Source organism: Schistocerca piceifrons, chromosome 3 (assembly GCF_021461385.2).
Source record: "Schistocerca piceifrons isolate TAMUIC-IGC-003096 chromosome 3, iqSchPice1.1, whole genome shotgun sequence".
NCBI classification, from domain to species: domain Eukaryota; kingdom Metazoa; phylum Arthropoda; class Insecta; order Orthoptera; family Acrididae; genus Schistocerca; species Schistocerca piceifrons.
Genome location: NC_060140.1, coordinates 815,646,908 through 815,662,743, shown reverse-complemented (window position 1 = coordinate 815,662,743; position 15,836 = coordinate 815,646,908). Strand labels below are relative to the sequence as shown.

At 41.9% G+C, this 15,836-nt stretch overlaps 1 protein-coding gene across 1 annotated transcript in view; it reads right to left on the bottom strand.

Moving 5' to 3' along the window:
* Window positions 1–15,836, bottom strand: part of LOC124789082 (serine/threonine-protein phosphatase rdgC) — a 1,335,318-nt gene that overhangs the window by 431,596 nt on the left and 887,886 nt on the right. Inside the window, exon 8 of the mRNA XM_047256373.1 lies at window positions 8,742–8,778. Coding sequence (XP_047112329.1) covers window positions 8,742–8,778 — 37 coding nt within the window. The remainder of the gene's footprint in view (window positions 1–8,741; window positions 8,779–15,836) is intronic.

Here is a 15,836-nt window from a genome sequence, read left to right as displayed (position 1 = left end):
GTGGTTAGCCATTGTCTGGATCTATATTGCGGTCCATTGTCAGCTATGAACTTTTCTACAGTTCCTACTTCTCGCAAAAAGTTTTTAACGATCGCTGCTGCCACTGTCCTTCCCGTCGCACGTTTCAATGCGGTAAAAGTCACATACTTTGACACCAATTCCACTGCTACTAAAACATATCTATATCCCTGCACTGACTTAGGTAGCGGGCCAAACAAATCTGTTGCTCCGAATTCCCTCAATCTACCTGGCACTATCGGAAAAAGCGGTGCTTTGCATGAGATAGTTAACGATTTTGCCTTCTGGCACAATTTGCAACTACCAAGCACGTTCTTGATCCTCCTCTCCATACTAATGAAATAAACTGATTCCCTTAACTTCTTACAGCATTTCCTTGCCCCGTAATGCCCGTAACTTAGGTGAGTGTACCAGATCAGCTTGTTGACTATTTCATTTGGTATACACAACATCCAGTCCTGTGTGTTCGGATTTCTACGGTAGAAAAGGACCCCGTTCTGAATTGTATAAAAACGTGCTATATTGGCATCTAAGTTCGCTGTAACTCTGTCCTTCACCATTCTCCACGACGCGTCTTTATCCTGCTCTTTCGCGATATTTGTGAGTACCGTCCCTATGTATTTCTCGAACGGCACGCCCTGCATATACAATATATCATATCTGTTCTCGTTTACCTCCTCATCAAAGCATTGACCGTGACCTACTGGATTCCTTGACAACGCATCTGCCACTATATTCTGTGGCCCAGGAATATACATGACCGAAAACTGAAACTCCTGTAAATAGAGTGCCCACCTAGCGAGTCGTCTATGGTTAAGTTTGGCCGACATCAGAAACTGTAGTGACTTGTGGTCAGTATAGATTTTAGTATGCCTTCCATACAAATAGTATCTAAACTTACTAAAACCCCATACTATTGCCAAAGCTTCAAGCTCAGTTACCGTGTAATTTCTCTCAGCTTTGCTAAGCACTCGGCTCGCAAATGCAATAGGTTGTTGTATTACTTCTCCTCCTTGCTCTTGCTCTTGGAACAATGTTACCCCAAGTCCACTACGGGAACTGTCCGTGGCCATACAAAACTCTTTCCCTAGGTCTGGATGCCCGAGAAGAGGTGCCGATAGCAGTGCCTTCTTTAACGCCTCATACTCTTCCTACGCAACAGGGTCCCAATTCCATACCGTTTTCTTTCCAGTCAGCTGACATAGTCTGGGTGTCGCTGCACCCCCAATCTTAATGAACCTCCTGTAAAAATTGATTAATCCTAAATAACCCCGTAGCTGACGTTTTGTTCTTGGCACCGGAAAATCTCTGATTGCTTCGAGTTTGTCTGGATTTGGTCTTATTCCCTCTGGTGTCACAATGTGACCTAGAAACTCGATTTCTTTTCGTCCAAATTCTGACTTTCCCAAATTCACGGTCACCCCATGTCTCTCCAGTGCACCGAGCAATATGCCTAACGTTCTATTGTGGTCTTCCCAGTTTCTTTCGGCTATCAGGACATCATCCACGTACTGTGTTACCTTATCTTTTATTTCATTAGGAATGACAGTATTTAGCGCTCTGATAAATGCCGCGGATGATACATTTAACCCAAATGGTAGTTTCCGGAACTGATACGATTTCCCGTAGCACAAGAAAGCAGTGTATTTTCTACACCCCCTGTCTAACTCCACCTGCCAGAAACTCATTCTCAAATCAACTGAGCTGAGAACTCTGATCCCGTGGAACTTTTGTAGCAATTCGTCAAGTGTCAGCGGCCGATCTGTCTCTGGCTCTATTATCTTATTAATCCTTCTTGCGTCCAAAACTAATCTAATTGACCCATCCTTTTTTTCAACACAAACTAAAGGACTGTTGTACGGACTGGATGCTGGTTCGATAATCCCTTGTTGTAGCATGCTTTCGATCTCAGCTTCCACTCTTTCTTTGTACACAACAGGTATCGGGTACACTTGGGCCCTAAACTGTTTATGTGGCTTGACCTTGAATCTATACACAAAATTTCTTATTGTACCCGCAGCATGTTTAAATACCTTTCTATTCTCGTATAAAATTTTCTGCAATTCCCCGTAGACCGTGGTCCCTCGTAAATGCCAGATTTTCTCCCTGATCTCCTCCTCCAAACATTTATGAATTTCCTTCTTCTCTTGTTCGAACCCCGTATTCTGTGCCTGTTTACCGGACTTTACCGCCAGACATAATGCTAAGTGTGCGTTATCTTTACCATGTAAGCAATCGTCGAATCTTAATGTAATTTCCTCCGAATCTCGTTTCAACTCCATCGAACCATTTCTCATGTTAACGACTGCTTTATATTGGTTCAAAAAATTAACCCCTAATATCCCTTCAACAGTTAGAGATGACACAATCATGAACACTGTACTAAACCTCTTCGCCTGGCACACGAAGTCTACCTGCGCTTGTAACTTCACCTCAATTCCCTTTCCTGTAATTGCCCCTCTCACTGTTGTCCTTTGCAATGGCAACGTTGGCCATGGTTTCGTAAGGCTACAACACTTGAACACATCTTCCCTCAAAACACTCATTACACTGCCTGTGTCGATGACACAAGGTACGATTATATTATTTATTTCTACGCTAATTATTGGGTGGACTTCACTCCCCACATCTCCTACCTCCTCTAACAGATTCTCCCTTAGTTTTCCGTAATCGATATACCTAATATTTACATCATTAATAGTCCTGGTTTGTACCCGTCTATCAAGTAGTCACCTTCTTGTCCCTCCGTCATTGTGACAATGATTGTCCTGTCGTGAACCCAATAATTGCCTATCCTCTCTTCGCCCATCATTTTCATTTTCCCTTCTTCCATCTCTGTCCCATCTTCTATCTTCCCGGTTTGCTGGTCGATATCCCCATGAATTCTGCCCCCTATTTCCTCGCCATCTTCCATTTCCGTCATTCCTCTGATTCCATGCTCTCCTGTCATTCTGATAGTTTCTACCGTTCCTATCCTCAACTCTGCCTGACCTAAGAGTCATGTCGCCGTTCACAATGTTGCTCTCGTTACCCAGTTCCTGTAATAAGTGCTGAAATGACGCAGAATCGTTCAAGCCTCTGCCTGCTATCACTATATCTCTGCGCAATCTCACTGGCAACTTCGTTATACAGATCCTAATGAGCTCCCCAGTTTCGTATGGCACATCCAAATACCTGTTTCGTCTCAGCATTTCCTGATAACACGACACTGGATCTCTTATACCACCTTCGTTACAATTTGGCATCATCAATATGCTTTGCTTAACCTGGTCCTGCTTACTTTTCGACCAGAATTCATTTAAAAATTTGTCACAAAACATCTTGTAGCTACTACAGTCTTTAATAACTTCCTGCATTTTCGCTCTAGCCTCGTCCCTCAAATGGTTACACACAAACTTCATTTTTAGGAGCGGTCCCCACGATGAAGGTAATGAATCTTGAAATTGAGACAGCCACAGGCATGGATGTTGGTAATTATCAGGATCCGGAAAACAAGTGTACGTTTGTACCGACACGAAGTGTCTCCTACATTCTTCTTCCGCATTTATGTTTTCCGACCTTGGGCTATACCCAGTTGGGTTTGCTACCTGTTTTATCCGACACAACCGTTCTTCTAACTCTCTGAGTTCGTCATCCTCTTTCTGCCTATTTTCGATTTTTGAATTTATCTCACTCTCCCTCCGCAGTCTACCTGGTGGTGTTTCACCTTCGCTTCTGCACGCTAATTGCAACTGTGCTAGTTCTTCCCTATGTTTCCTATTTGTTTCTAATTGTGCCTCTTTAAACTGTAATAGTGATTGTATCTCCTCCTGGTCGGCATAAACCTCTCGCTGCGTACTGTCAGAGCCTGTTTCGCCTCTTATACTGATCTTTTCTACATCTGCGCTAATCGTATTCATTCTGACCACTACCTCCGCAACTTCATCCCTGTGTTTATTTAGCGCCATTTCCTGCCGTGTGACTTGAGCTTCCACGCTGTCTAATGCCCCTTGTTTATCTGCAAGTAAGTCCTCCACTATCTCTTTGATTCGCTCATCCGGCCACACGCCCCTATGTTCTGTAATATCGCTTTCTATTGCACTTATTCGTACCTCCAAATTATTGGCCTTTTCTTTCACAGCATCACATTCTTGCTGCACCGCATCCAGATTCTTCTCCCCCTCATCTAACCGATTATTAACTGCGGACAGACGCTCATCGATAACTGTGTGTAGCTTCCTCATTGCCTCTTTATTTCCCTTATCAATTGCCTCCAATCTTTCCTTATTTGCTTCCAATCTCTCCTTAGTCTCCCTATCTCTCTCCTTAGCCTCCCTATCTCTCTCCTTATTATCTCTATTGATTGCTTCTAATCTTTCGTTAGTCTCCCTACTCATCGCTTGTAAAAACTGCAGTATCACATCGTTATTTCCTACTTTCGACGCGCTCACCTCGTTCGCCTGAGAAACCGTAGCTTCGCTAAGGGTAGCTGCACTTTCACCGCACACCTGGCCTAGTCTCGGCTCGCCCGCGTCGTCGGGAAAAGCCCGCGTTTGTGGACAAAGCCCGCCGCATAAAGGATCCCCTTGCAGCGGTCCACTGAACAATACAGCCCCTTCGGAGTGTTTGTCTTTCTCGCTTATTAACCCATGGTCAACAGTTACTTCCTGCTGCACTGCTACGTCCACCCCAGAATCGCTATTCTCCATGGTGGCTACACCTTTTGACTGCGACCTAGTTACTACGGACATTACGCAAAAAAAAAAATTATGAAACGATCTTCCAGCCTTGTGCGATATAGCAATTAATTACATAAAATAAAATAAAAGATCCTCACCAATCCAGAAAGAATTTCCAAACAGAAAAAATTTTACTTCTTAGCGCTATCACAATACATTCCATAAAAAAAATCTTAACAGCAAACCCTAACAACAAAATATCCTAACAAAAACGATCCTGGCAAAGGAATCCTGGCAACAAATTAAATATCCTGGTAACAAAATTATCGTGGCAAAAAACGGAATCCTGGCAACAAATTAAATATCCTGGTAACAAAATTATCGTGGCAAAAAATGGAATCCTGGCAACAAATTAAATATCCAGGTAACAAAATTATCGTGGCAAAAAACGGAATCCTGGCAGCAAATTAAATATCCTGGTAACAAAATTATCGTGGCAAAAAAAACGGAATCCTCGCAACAAATTAAATATCCTGGTAACAAAATTATCGTGGCAAAAAAAACGGAATCCTGGCAGGGTCGAAATTATGAGAGGCACCCACTTGCCTTTCTCATACTGTGGCATCAAGCAGTCAGGCCTGCAAGATGAGTGGTTTGCCAAGCGAGTGGAATCTTCCTTAATTTATCGAGCAACATGAATTCTCGTATCTTACTATTTAGTTACAAATTATCCACCTGTATGAATAATACGCAACGGAAACACGCATCTGACTATCAGTGATTTATAGAACTCTGACTGTACACTACGCACTGGCAATACCACATTTACCTTTTGTCTTTGATTTAACGGCTTTTATATAAATTCGGGACATTACGATAACATACAATTTAATGAAAAAGGCCACCAATCTCTTTCTTTTCACTATTTGATTTATTCCTAAACACACAAATTCTACAACCTACAACAGAATCACATGAGAAATTCCGCCCAGTGGGCATGGCTTTACGTTAGTGAATCTCTATACTATGGTCTCGTAATCTATTTACCGCAACAGTGCACTCCCTGGATCGGATGGTGGATCTTTTATTATACCTCACACTTCGCCTCTCACAATAATCCTCACGAAACTTTCCTCCAGATCGAGCGATACAGAAGGAACAGGCATACCCACAAATCTTTCGAAACTACCTTGCTACTCCCATGCAAAACACACATACCCAAATTACAAGACATACACAACACAACAATATGAAATATTACACAAAGAACGGTTACAACTTCATCACTTTCCGCTTTCCCACTTCAATCAATATTTATCCCAGTTTCACACGACACTGCCCCACTTTGTAATTCTACTTTCCTACTGTGAACTCTGGAGATAAACGCACGTCTTCCTGTGCAATGCAAGCCAAGTGGCGTTGCTGGAAAAACGGCCGACTCACCTTGATTCTCTCTCAGAGTTTAAATTCAGCGTCACACGGAATGATATTTCTTAAATACTTCAACTTATGATACACACGCTATTTCTTAAATATTTCAGCTTATTGTACACACGCTATTAATTCTTAAATATTTCAGCTTATTGTACACACGCTATTAATTCTTAAATATTTCAGCTTAAGCTCACGGAAGTATCTCAACTTATAACTACACGTGGGCTCTTTGTGACCGTTGGTTTACTACAATCCCCTTAAAATTACCTGCCTCACTTTGTAATTTTCCCCACAAAAGGTCCTGTGAAAGAGAAATTATTAATTCTAACTACTCTTAAATATTCCACATCCATACCATGCCTCCACTCTTTCATTCCGGAGCACAACAAAAAAACAGGTCTTTACAGCAGAAGGTTCAGCGGCAGAGTGCTGAAACATGGCCGTATTCTGATTCTCTCGCACCTCTCTCGAAGTGGGAGAAGCACCTTGCTACCTTATTGGTCAGCCACATTTCAGACGCTCAAAGCTCTGGTAACTTCCATCTCTTTGGTCTCACCAAAGGTAGCCAAAGGATCGACTCAAAGATGATCATATATTCCGATTCACTATCTGTGGTTAGCAGACGACCATACATTCATTCCTTTCACAGATCTCACCAAACTGGATGTAGGGATTTATTTTGAGGGAGTGCACATGTGATCAATTAAATAAATAAATTGTCATTCTTTCCCACACTGGTATCCGGCTTCGCTGTATTAATTGAAATTGAGTTACTTTTACACAAAAAATGTGTTGTTCTGACAAGAATTTCGTACCTATTTTCAGTGTTGGGCGGTACTGTACCCTTTCAAGATCAAGATCAACAAATCTAAAATAATGGTAACGGACTATAGTCAAAATATGATGATGCTGACTGAATTCGGTTATGGAATGGGAAATGGAAACCTGTACAAGTGTTTTCCTATTCCGTCTGCATAATAAAATGTTGAACAAAGTAAAGTGGATATAAAATGTGTACTGGCAACAGCAAGAAAATCATTTCTTGAAAACAGATAAACAACAGATAAGAAGAGAACAGGAACTTTCGAAATATGGTACTAACGGAGAATACTAAATATCGCATAGAGTAACTGATAAGGAGATACTGAATCGAAATGAGGAAAAACAAATTTTATTTCAAAGGCTAGGTAAATTGAGGGATTGGTTGATGCGACACATCCTAAAGAGTCAACGAATAATCAGTTTAGTCATGGAGGGCAGTCTGGGGAGTAAACGTTATAGGGTGAAACCAAGAGAAGAATGTAATAAGCAGGTTCAAATGGGTGTAGACTGCAGCAGTTATTCAGAGATGAAGAATCCTGCACAGGATACAGTATCGCGGGCAGATGCCACCGACTCGACTTCAGATGAAGACCACAATCACAACAATGAACTACCTCGTAGACTGAAGAAGACATTTTCTGAAGATGTTGCACCATTTGCACGTTCATAGCGTATCTCTTACACGTTTTGGGGGTGGGTGACCGCAGAGACGCACACCGGGAAATTGAAATAATGAAAGCGGAGAGTTGGGTATATTCATAATGCTGGAATGCTGCGATGATTACATTCCCTATCAAAGTGGCGATGTGGTTCTTTGTAGAGCCCTTCGCTGTGTTTATACAAGTCTCGGAGAGCTGAGAGTGGTGAAAACAATATTTCTATTGTGGCTGCTTAAGAGGGTATTGCCAATTACGGCATTTGTATAAAAATCAAAATGAACCTCACCAAAATTATTGTAGGAAGGAGATTGGAGTAGTTTTTATCTTTCTTCCTGTACAATATGCCAGCAGGAAATGACAGCACGACTTCCTGTGTGTGATTAACTTTTAGACTGGTTTGGTGATAGATTGGGGGAGGGGACCAAAAGTAAGGTCGTCGGTCACATCGGATTACAAAAGGATGAAGAAGGAAGTGCCCTTTCAAAGGAACCATCCCGGCGTTTGACTGGTGCGATTTAGGGAAATCACAGAAAACCTAAATCAGGATGGCCAGTCGCAGGCTTGAACTGTCGTCCTCGCGAATGCGAGTCCAGTGTACTTACCACAGCGCCAGCTCGCTCGGTTAACTTTTAGGCGCAAACTAACGGCAATGCTACACACTTCTCTCACATGGCACATGACTCCCAATTTGAAAGCAGTAGGGCATTTGCACTGTGAAACAGAGGAAGCAGTCTAGAGGAATCGTGATGGAGGCCTTTGGTACACTGGCACTTTTGAAATCGAGAGCACAGATGGTCAAAGTGTTGTCTTTTTATTGTTCCTTGTGTAAGGAAACTAGAATATACAGGTCCTATCCGGTCAATGCAGAATCTATTACTTAACTGCCTTGTATAAGGTATGCTTTTCAAACACAGCAACAAACAGAATCACAAAGCCAGTAATTCTAAAACATTGAAAACGGAAAATGAATTCTACACAAAAAAAACTATGCAAGCTCTTTTGAACGGAAGAATACAGAAGGGGCACAGATCCTTTTCTCAGAAATTGCAAATATCATTACATATTCATAGTATTAAAATCTATGTTCAGAAAATTCTTTCCTAGAGATATAATTGTAAAAGGTATGTATTAAATACAATCAGTCACTCACCCGATACTTCAGTCTCACTTCTCTGATGAACCCATATCTGGAACAAAGGAAGGAAATCTAATTAGTGTGCTTCAGCATATACTGGTGGCATAGAATACACTACTACGTGCGTGAAATCTTAGGTATATTCATTCGAGAGAAGAGGAAAGTTATAGCATTTAAACTGGCTTCTCTGGCGAGTACGCAATTACTGATACTTCCTTGTGCAAGCAATTCATTTCATTCACCGAAGTTGTGGAAACATTATATGTTTAGCACTCTTGAGGAGTTTAGTTTGCTGTGGTGAAGATTTTGATGCTATACATTGTATTTGTCATTGTAGTTTCTTTATCTCATCACATTTTCGGTAAGTTTTTAAATACACCTTAAGGCTTTACTGTCAGGTAAGAAAATGTTGTTCTATTTGTATATTGGGAATTATTATTTCGGCTTGTTGGTACACGATCCTGCTGAAATTATTTTCCATCGGTTTATTTTTTTACATTTCTTTTTAATTAGCTCTTAAATCTGGTTTGTAACTATTTGTTAAAAATGTGAACTCCGTATAGCCTACGTTTTGTAATTACATTTTGTGCAAATTGTTGAGCATATAAGCTACTGTTTCTGTATTATCAATCGAACTGAAGCTTGCTTTTTTGTATATATAGTTACTGGACTTAGGAGCGAGTTGTGAGTAGCTACAGATCATAAGGATTGACCTAAGGACATATTCTTCGAGTCCTGAAAGAAAACGCTCCAATAAAGAAAATGGTTCAAATGGTTCTGAGCACTATGGGACTTAACTTCTAAGGTCATCAGTCCCCTAGAACTTAGAACTACTTAAACCTAACTAACCTAAGGACATCACACACATCCATGCCCGAGGCAGGATTCGAACCTGTGACCGTAGCGCCTAGAACCGCTCGACCACCCTGGTCGGCTCCAATAAAGATTTTGTTAAGATCGTCTTACTGTTTTAGACCATGAGTTATCATATGCTTGTATAAGTTATCTTGTAGATTTTCAAATGTATAGAAATATCGATGTGAAAACTGATACCATCTATTCAGAATATGTAATTGAACAGATTGGCATGGAAGTCCTTAATATAGACAAAAAAATATGGTTGTTGATGCAAAGTTTTCAAACTGTATTACAAAATAATCCCGCAGCCCCACACTCGTAAATAAAAACGACAATGTTTTACCAGAAAAGAAATGTTAACGTAAAGCGATGCCTAACCACCGGAAATTATAGTCTGCAATAATTTTTAAAAAACTGGCATTCGATCCAGTACGTACTTACACATGAGTGATTACTGGCCGAACTCAATAAACATTTTAAATGTATAAATACGTGTTTGTACGTACATCTATAAAACTTATCCGTGAATAGATTGAAAAAATTTGCCTCCATCCATTGTTGCATAAAATTTGAACACCCATTGAGTGGTTTCCAATTCATCCCAAACAAATACTAAAATCAATACATATGGATTACATGGCATGATTACATGTACAGATAAACTCAAGTGGTTTTGTGGTACCAGGTATTATCTCATGTTGAAACACACATAGTAGTATGCAGTATGGCATATACGGGCGACAGTGTAGGCACAGTCTCTGGCACGCAGTCGATCAGACGAAAACTTTTTTGAGATACACTACTCCCTGGACAGTTCGCACGAGTCACTTGCCCCACAAGTATCATGCGCCTTCTACTGGAGAGAAATTTGGCGGTCGTATTGGCCAGGGAAACAGTTCTATAACTTTCAGAGTATGTTGAGTTTCACGGCCAGTGTGGGGGCAGGCATTATCCTGTTGGAACAGCTCATCACATTCCTGTTCCAAGAACAGCAGAAGAACTTGTATTAAGTACACTAATACTATGTAAGTCACCTGATGGTGTATGGTGGAGGGTACTTCTGATATCACTAAGTGATTCCTCCTTCCCTGTTCAAGTCGGGAAAGACGCGCGGGATGAATGATTAGCTCTAAAGCACTCTCTCGAAATCTGTATAGTAAACCTCCCACTGATGCACAACGCGTCTCTCATAACGTCTGGCAGTGGTCTTTGTTGAGCATTTATGGCATCGCTCTCGTACCGACTAAACGATCCCGTGACGGAACCCGCAGCTCTTCGTTGAATATTCTTTATCTCTTCTATCAGTCCTAGTTGGTAAGTGTCTCAGATTGATGTGCAGTATTCAATTATCGCTCGAATAAGCGCCATGTAAGCGACTTTCTTCGGGGATGAGTTACATTTCCTTAAGATCCTTCCTATGACTCTCGGTCTCGCATCTTCCTTTTCGTACTGTTTGTTTTATTCTATGATTCCACTTAATGTCGCTCCGGATAGTTACTCCTAGATATGTTACGGTGGTTACTGTTTCCAGGTAAAAGATGAGTTTTGTTATTTGAGCAGAAAAATAACTGATGATGGCCGAAGTAGCGAGGATATAAAATGTAGAGTGGCAGTAGCAAGAAAAGCGCTTCAGAAGAAGAGAAATTTACTAACAACGAATTACAATAGAATTAGGTGTCAGGAATTCTTTTCTGAAAGAATTTGTGTGGAGTGTAGCCATGAATGGAAGTGAAACATGGACAATAAACAGTTTAAACAAGAAGATAAAGAAGAATTTGAAATGTGGCGATACTGAACAATGCTGAAGATTAGATGTTTAGATCACGTAACTAATGAGGAGAAACTGAGTAGAATTGGGAAGAAGAGGAATTTCTGGTACAACTTGACTAGAAGAAGGGATCGGTTGGTAAGACACGTTCTGAGCCACCAAGGGATCACCAATTAAATAATGGAGGGAAATTTGGGGAGCAAAAATCGTGGAGGGAAGCCAAGAGATGAATATAGGAAGGGAATTATGAAGGATGTAGGTTGCAGTAATTATTCGGAGATAAACTGTATTGCACAGTACACTGTAAGAATAGAGAGCTGCATCAAACCAATCTTCGAACTGAAGACAGCAACAACAACACTGTTTGCAGCACTTTGTCATCGATAGTGATGATGATGACTCGTTTGTGGGGCGCTCAACTGCGCGGTCATCATCGCCCGTTCGAAGTCCCAGTTTTTACACAGTCCAATTTTTACACACAGTCCAATGTAGCCACTGTCAGGAATGATGATGATGATGAAATTACGAGCACAACGCAACCTTCCACCCAACTCGGCCGGGATTCGAACCCACTATCCCGTGATTCAGAGGCAGAAACGCTAGCCACTTGACCACCAGTTGTGGACTAAGGTAGTTGTACAGTACTGTATTTCTTTCCCTATGTATGTGCAGCATGTTACATTTACTTACATTCAGGGTGAACTTCCAGTCCCTGCACCATTCATCAATGTTCTGTAGATCCTACATGTCGTCACAGTCATATGCCGCTGCTACCTTCTTATAGACAACTGCATCATCTGAGAACGGCCTTAAAGAGTTTCCGACGCAGTCTACTAGATCATTTTTATTCTTTGTACACAGTAACGGTCCTTCCACACTTCCTTGGAGTATCCCCGAAATTATCTTTATATCTGTAGATTTTGTTCTACTAGTAACGACGTGTTGAGTTTTGTGTGTAAGGAAGTCTTAAATCCAGCTGCAAATCTAGTCCGTACTTGGTAAGTTCGTATTTTTTCACTCAACGGCGGTGTGGGATGGTGTCAATTGCCTTCCTGAAGTCATGGAACGCTGCATCAATTTGAGCGCCGTTGTCTACAACACTATGGATCTCATGGAGGAACAGATTGAGCTGAGTTTCGCAAGACTTCTGTTTGCGGAATCTATGTTGATTTTTATGAAGGAGATTTTCGTTCTCCAAAAGCGTCACAATACATGAGCATAAAACATGATCCATGATTCTGCAACAGACCGACGCGATTGATATATGCCTATAATTATGTGCCCCTGTCCTATGACACTTCATGGAAACAGAGATGACCTTCGCTTTTTTTCCAGTCGCTAGGTACCTATTGTTGCTCCAGCGATCTACAATGACCTGCTGCTAGAAGGAGAGCAAGCCCGCTCGCATCATCTTCGTGGAATCATATAGGTATCTCTTCTGATACTGATGCCTTTCCTCTACCAAATGATTGTAGTTGTTTGCCTATTCCGCGATCAATTATCTCAGTATCTGCGATTTCGAAACTCGTGCGCTGATTGATACGAGGAATTGTATTACGCTCTTCCGCGGTGAAACAATTCAGGAAGGCGGATATTTAGTATTTCTGATTTCCGTCATTTTCTGGTGCTTTTATGGTCACTAAGTGACTGAACAGATGATTTCCAACTGCTTACTGATTTTACATAAGACAGAAACCTCTTAGGGTTTTTACTCAGATCGGTTGACGAAATGTTACTTTGAAAGTCATTAAAGGCTTCTCTCTTTGCTCTAGTTTCTATGACATTTGCTTCGTTCAACTTTTGTTTGTCAACTAGGTTCTGTCTTTCCTAGACTCTGTGATGAAGCTCTCTTTGTTTACGTAACAACTTTCTCACAGGGCTATTAAAGCACTGTGTGTCTTTCCCACCCGTTGAGACCTTGCTCGCTACATACATAGTTGCCTAAGGCATACTGAATGATGCTATTTTATTTGTACTCCATATTTATGTCCAGAATACTTGACGCTGCCCGCTCAGACACTCTTAAGTTCGTATCCGGTTACTCTTGGTAAGCAAAAATATCTTCCTGCCTTTCTTAACATTCCTTGTAAAACACACAGCCACAGTTGCTATCACAGCTTTATGATCACTGATACCTTCCTCTGCATTACTGGATTCGTTAAGTTCAGATCTGTTTGTTGCTAGGAGGTCTAAGACGCTACATTCACGAGTTGATTCTCCAACCATCTGCTCGAAGTACTTTTCGGACAAGACATTCTGAATAATGTGACATTAATCCCTGTCTCTAGCATCTGTTTTGACTGGATGACTCTATACTTGGTCGAGAGTTATGTGCACAACCCTCTCTTACCACCCCCCCCCCCCCACCTTCTCCCCCCTGTTGCAACTGCATATTCAAGAAACTTACTCAGGAAATTCTCTTTGAAGCGATCTAAATCTACAGCTCCTGACGCAGATGGTCTATAAACGCATCCGATTAGCATTATTGACCACCTTTGATCCTTTACTTCACAGAGGTTAATTCATAGTCGGAGTATACCCTCGCTAGATATTTTGGAATAGTTTACTGCAATAAATACGCCACAGCGACAGGCGACTAAACTAGCCTTACGATAAATATTCCAATCTGCTATTAGGATGTAGTTGTTATCCACTTCCGGTTTCAGCCGACTTTGTGTTCCTAATACTATCTGGGCCTTATAGCCTCAATAAGTGATAGTAATTTTATGACCTTACCATGGATGTTCCTGGCCAAAAAACACTGTGCACCTATCGATCATAACCAGGTGCACCTATCAATTATGACCAGGTTCCCCTCCACGACCACCATGGTAAACAATGGTTGTGGATCCCAAATCATAACGCCTGAGATGGGACCAGTGTGTCTCAGGGCAAATGCACTGTTCGAGACAGCGGTGAAGGCCGCAAAGCACCACTCCATCCTCCCGGTGACCCTCTAACGGTACCAGTCGTGTTGTGCACGTCGATGCTGTGACGTGCGTGGAAGACGAATAGAGGGGGATACGTGATCATAGTATCACTTCCACTGACCAGTTCGCAAGAGTTAGAGTTAGCACTTGTGGGCTCACATTTGCTCTTATCTGCGCTGTGCTATATGTACTATTTGCCACTGCTGATCTTACAGTACAACGGCGGTCGTCTGTGCTGTATCGACGTCCAGAACTTCGTCTACGGGTATGAGAATACTCACGTGCCCAATGATGCCCAGGTCCCTGCATAACTGACATCGCCTGTCCAACTTGTGTGGCAATTCTCCACCAACGAGCATTCCGCCACTCGAAAGGCCACGGTTTGATCCCTCCCAAACTCTCTATGCTGACGGTTGGAAGACCATGTGCCATGGTGGCTGTTTGCTCTACACGTCTTCATAACCCTGGGCCTTATAGCCGCGGGCATTTCCTCTTTAAGGATGCCACTTTAGTACACAGGTGTCAATTTTGTATGCCACCTAACTAACCTAAGGACACAACACACATCCATGCCCGAGGCAGGATTCGAACCGGCGACCGTAGCGGCAGCGCGGTTCTGGACTGAAGCGCCTACAACGTCTCAGCCACGACGTCCGGCTCCATTTCTTCTCGGGCAGTGTATTTATACACTATTGGCCATTAAAACTGCTACACCACGAAGATGACGTGTTACAGACGCGAAATTTAACCGACAGGAAGAAGATGCTGTGATATGCAAATGAATAGATTTTCAGAGCATTCACACAAGGTTGGCGCCGGTGGCGACACCTATAACGTGCTGACACGAGGAAAGTTTCCAACCAATTTCTCATACACAAACAGCAGTTGACCGGCGTTGCCCGGTTAAACGTTGTTGTGATGCCACGTGTAAGGAGGAAAATGGCCAGTAGTGTATGTTTTCATACACATTGTATAACATTTAATTATTACTGCAGTATCACTCTAAAACTCATAATAATTCGCAATTACTCACTCTAACCGCTTCTGAATACAGCTCATTAATCAATTCGGATACCTCAACTGAAAATGTTGTTTACTGTGTTATTACTCCTTTTGTGGCGTTACGCGCATTTATGCGAGCTAATCGACCGCCCTTTATTGGTAACAAGTGAATTTACTTGTACGGCTGAGCACTGTTGGCCACCCCCAGAGCCGTCAAAGCGCCGCAGCCGGTCCAGAGGCAAGTGCGAGCACAAAGGCTTCGCCGGAAATGGGGATAATCCCGTTGGCATGACGCACTGATCGCTTACGAGGAACGGCTATACTCCCAGCAATGGCGAGCTTTCAGACAAACTGAAAGATCGCTTCTTACAGCTATTTCAGGGTCGATAATAATTTACAATCTAATACTAAAGCAAATAAGTGTACATCGGCGATCCCAGAAAACTGAGGAATATCCAATGGCACAACATTAATTTTAGTGTCTTTAAAACAAGAAAGTTGGTAATTCTCAGTGAATAATCATTTAGACAATGAACATCTGAATGAACAACT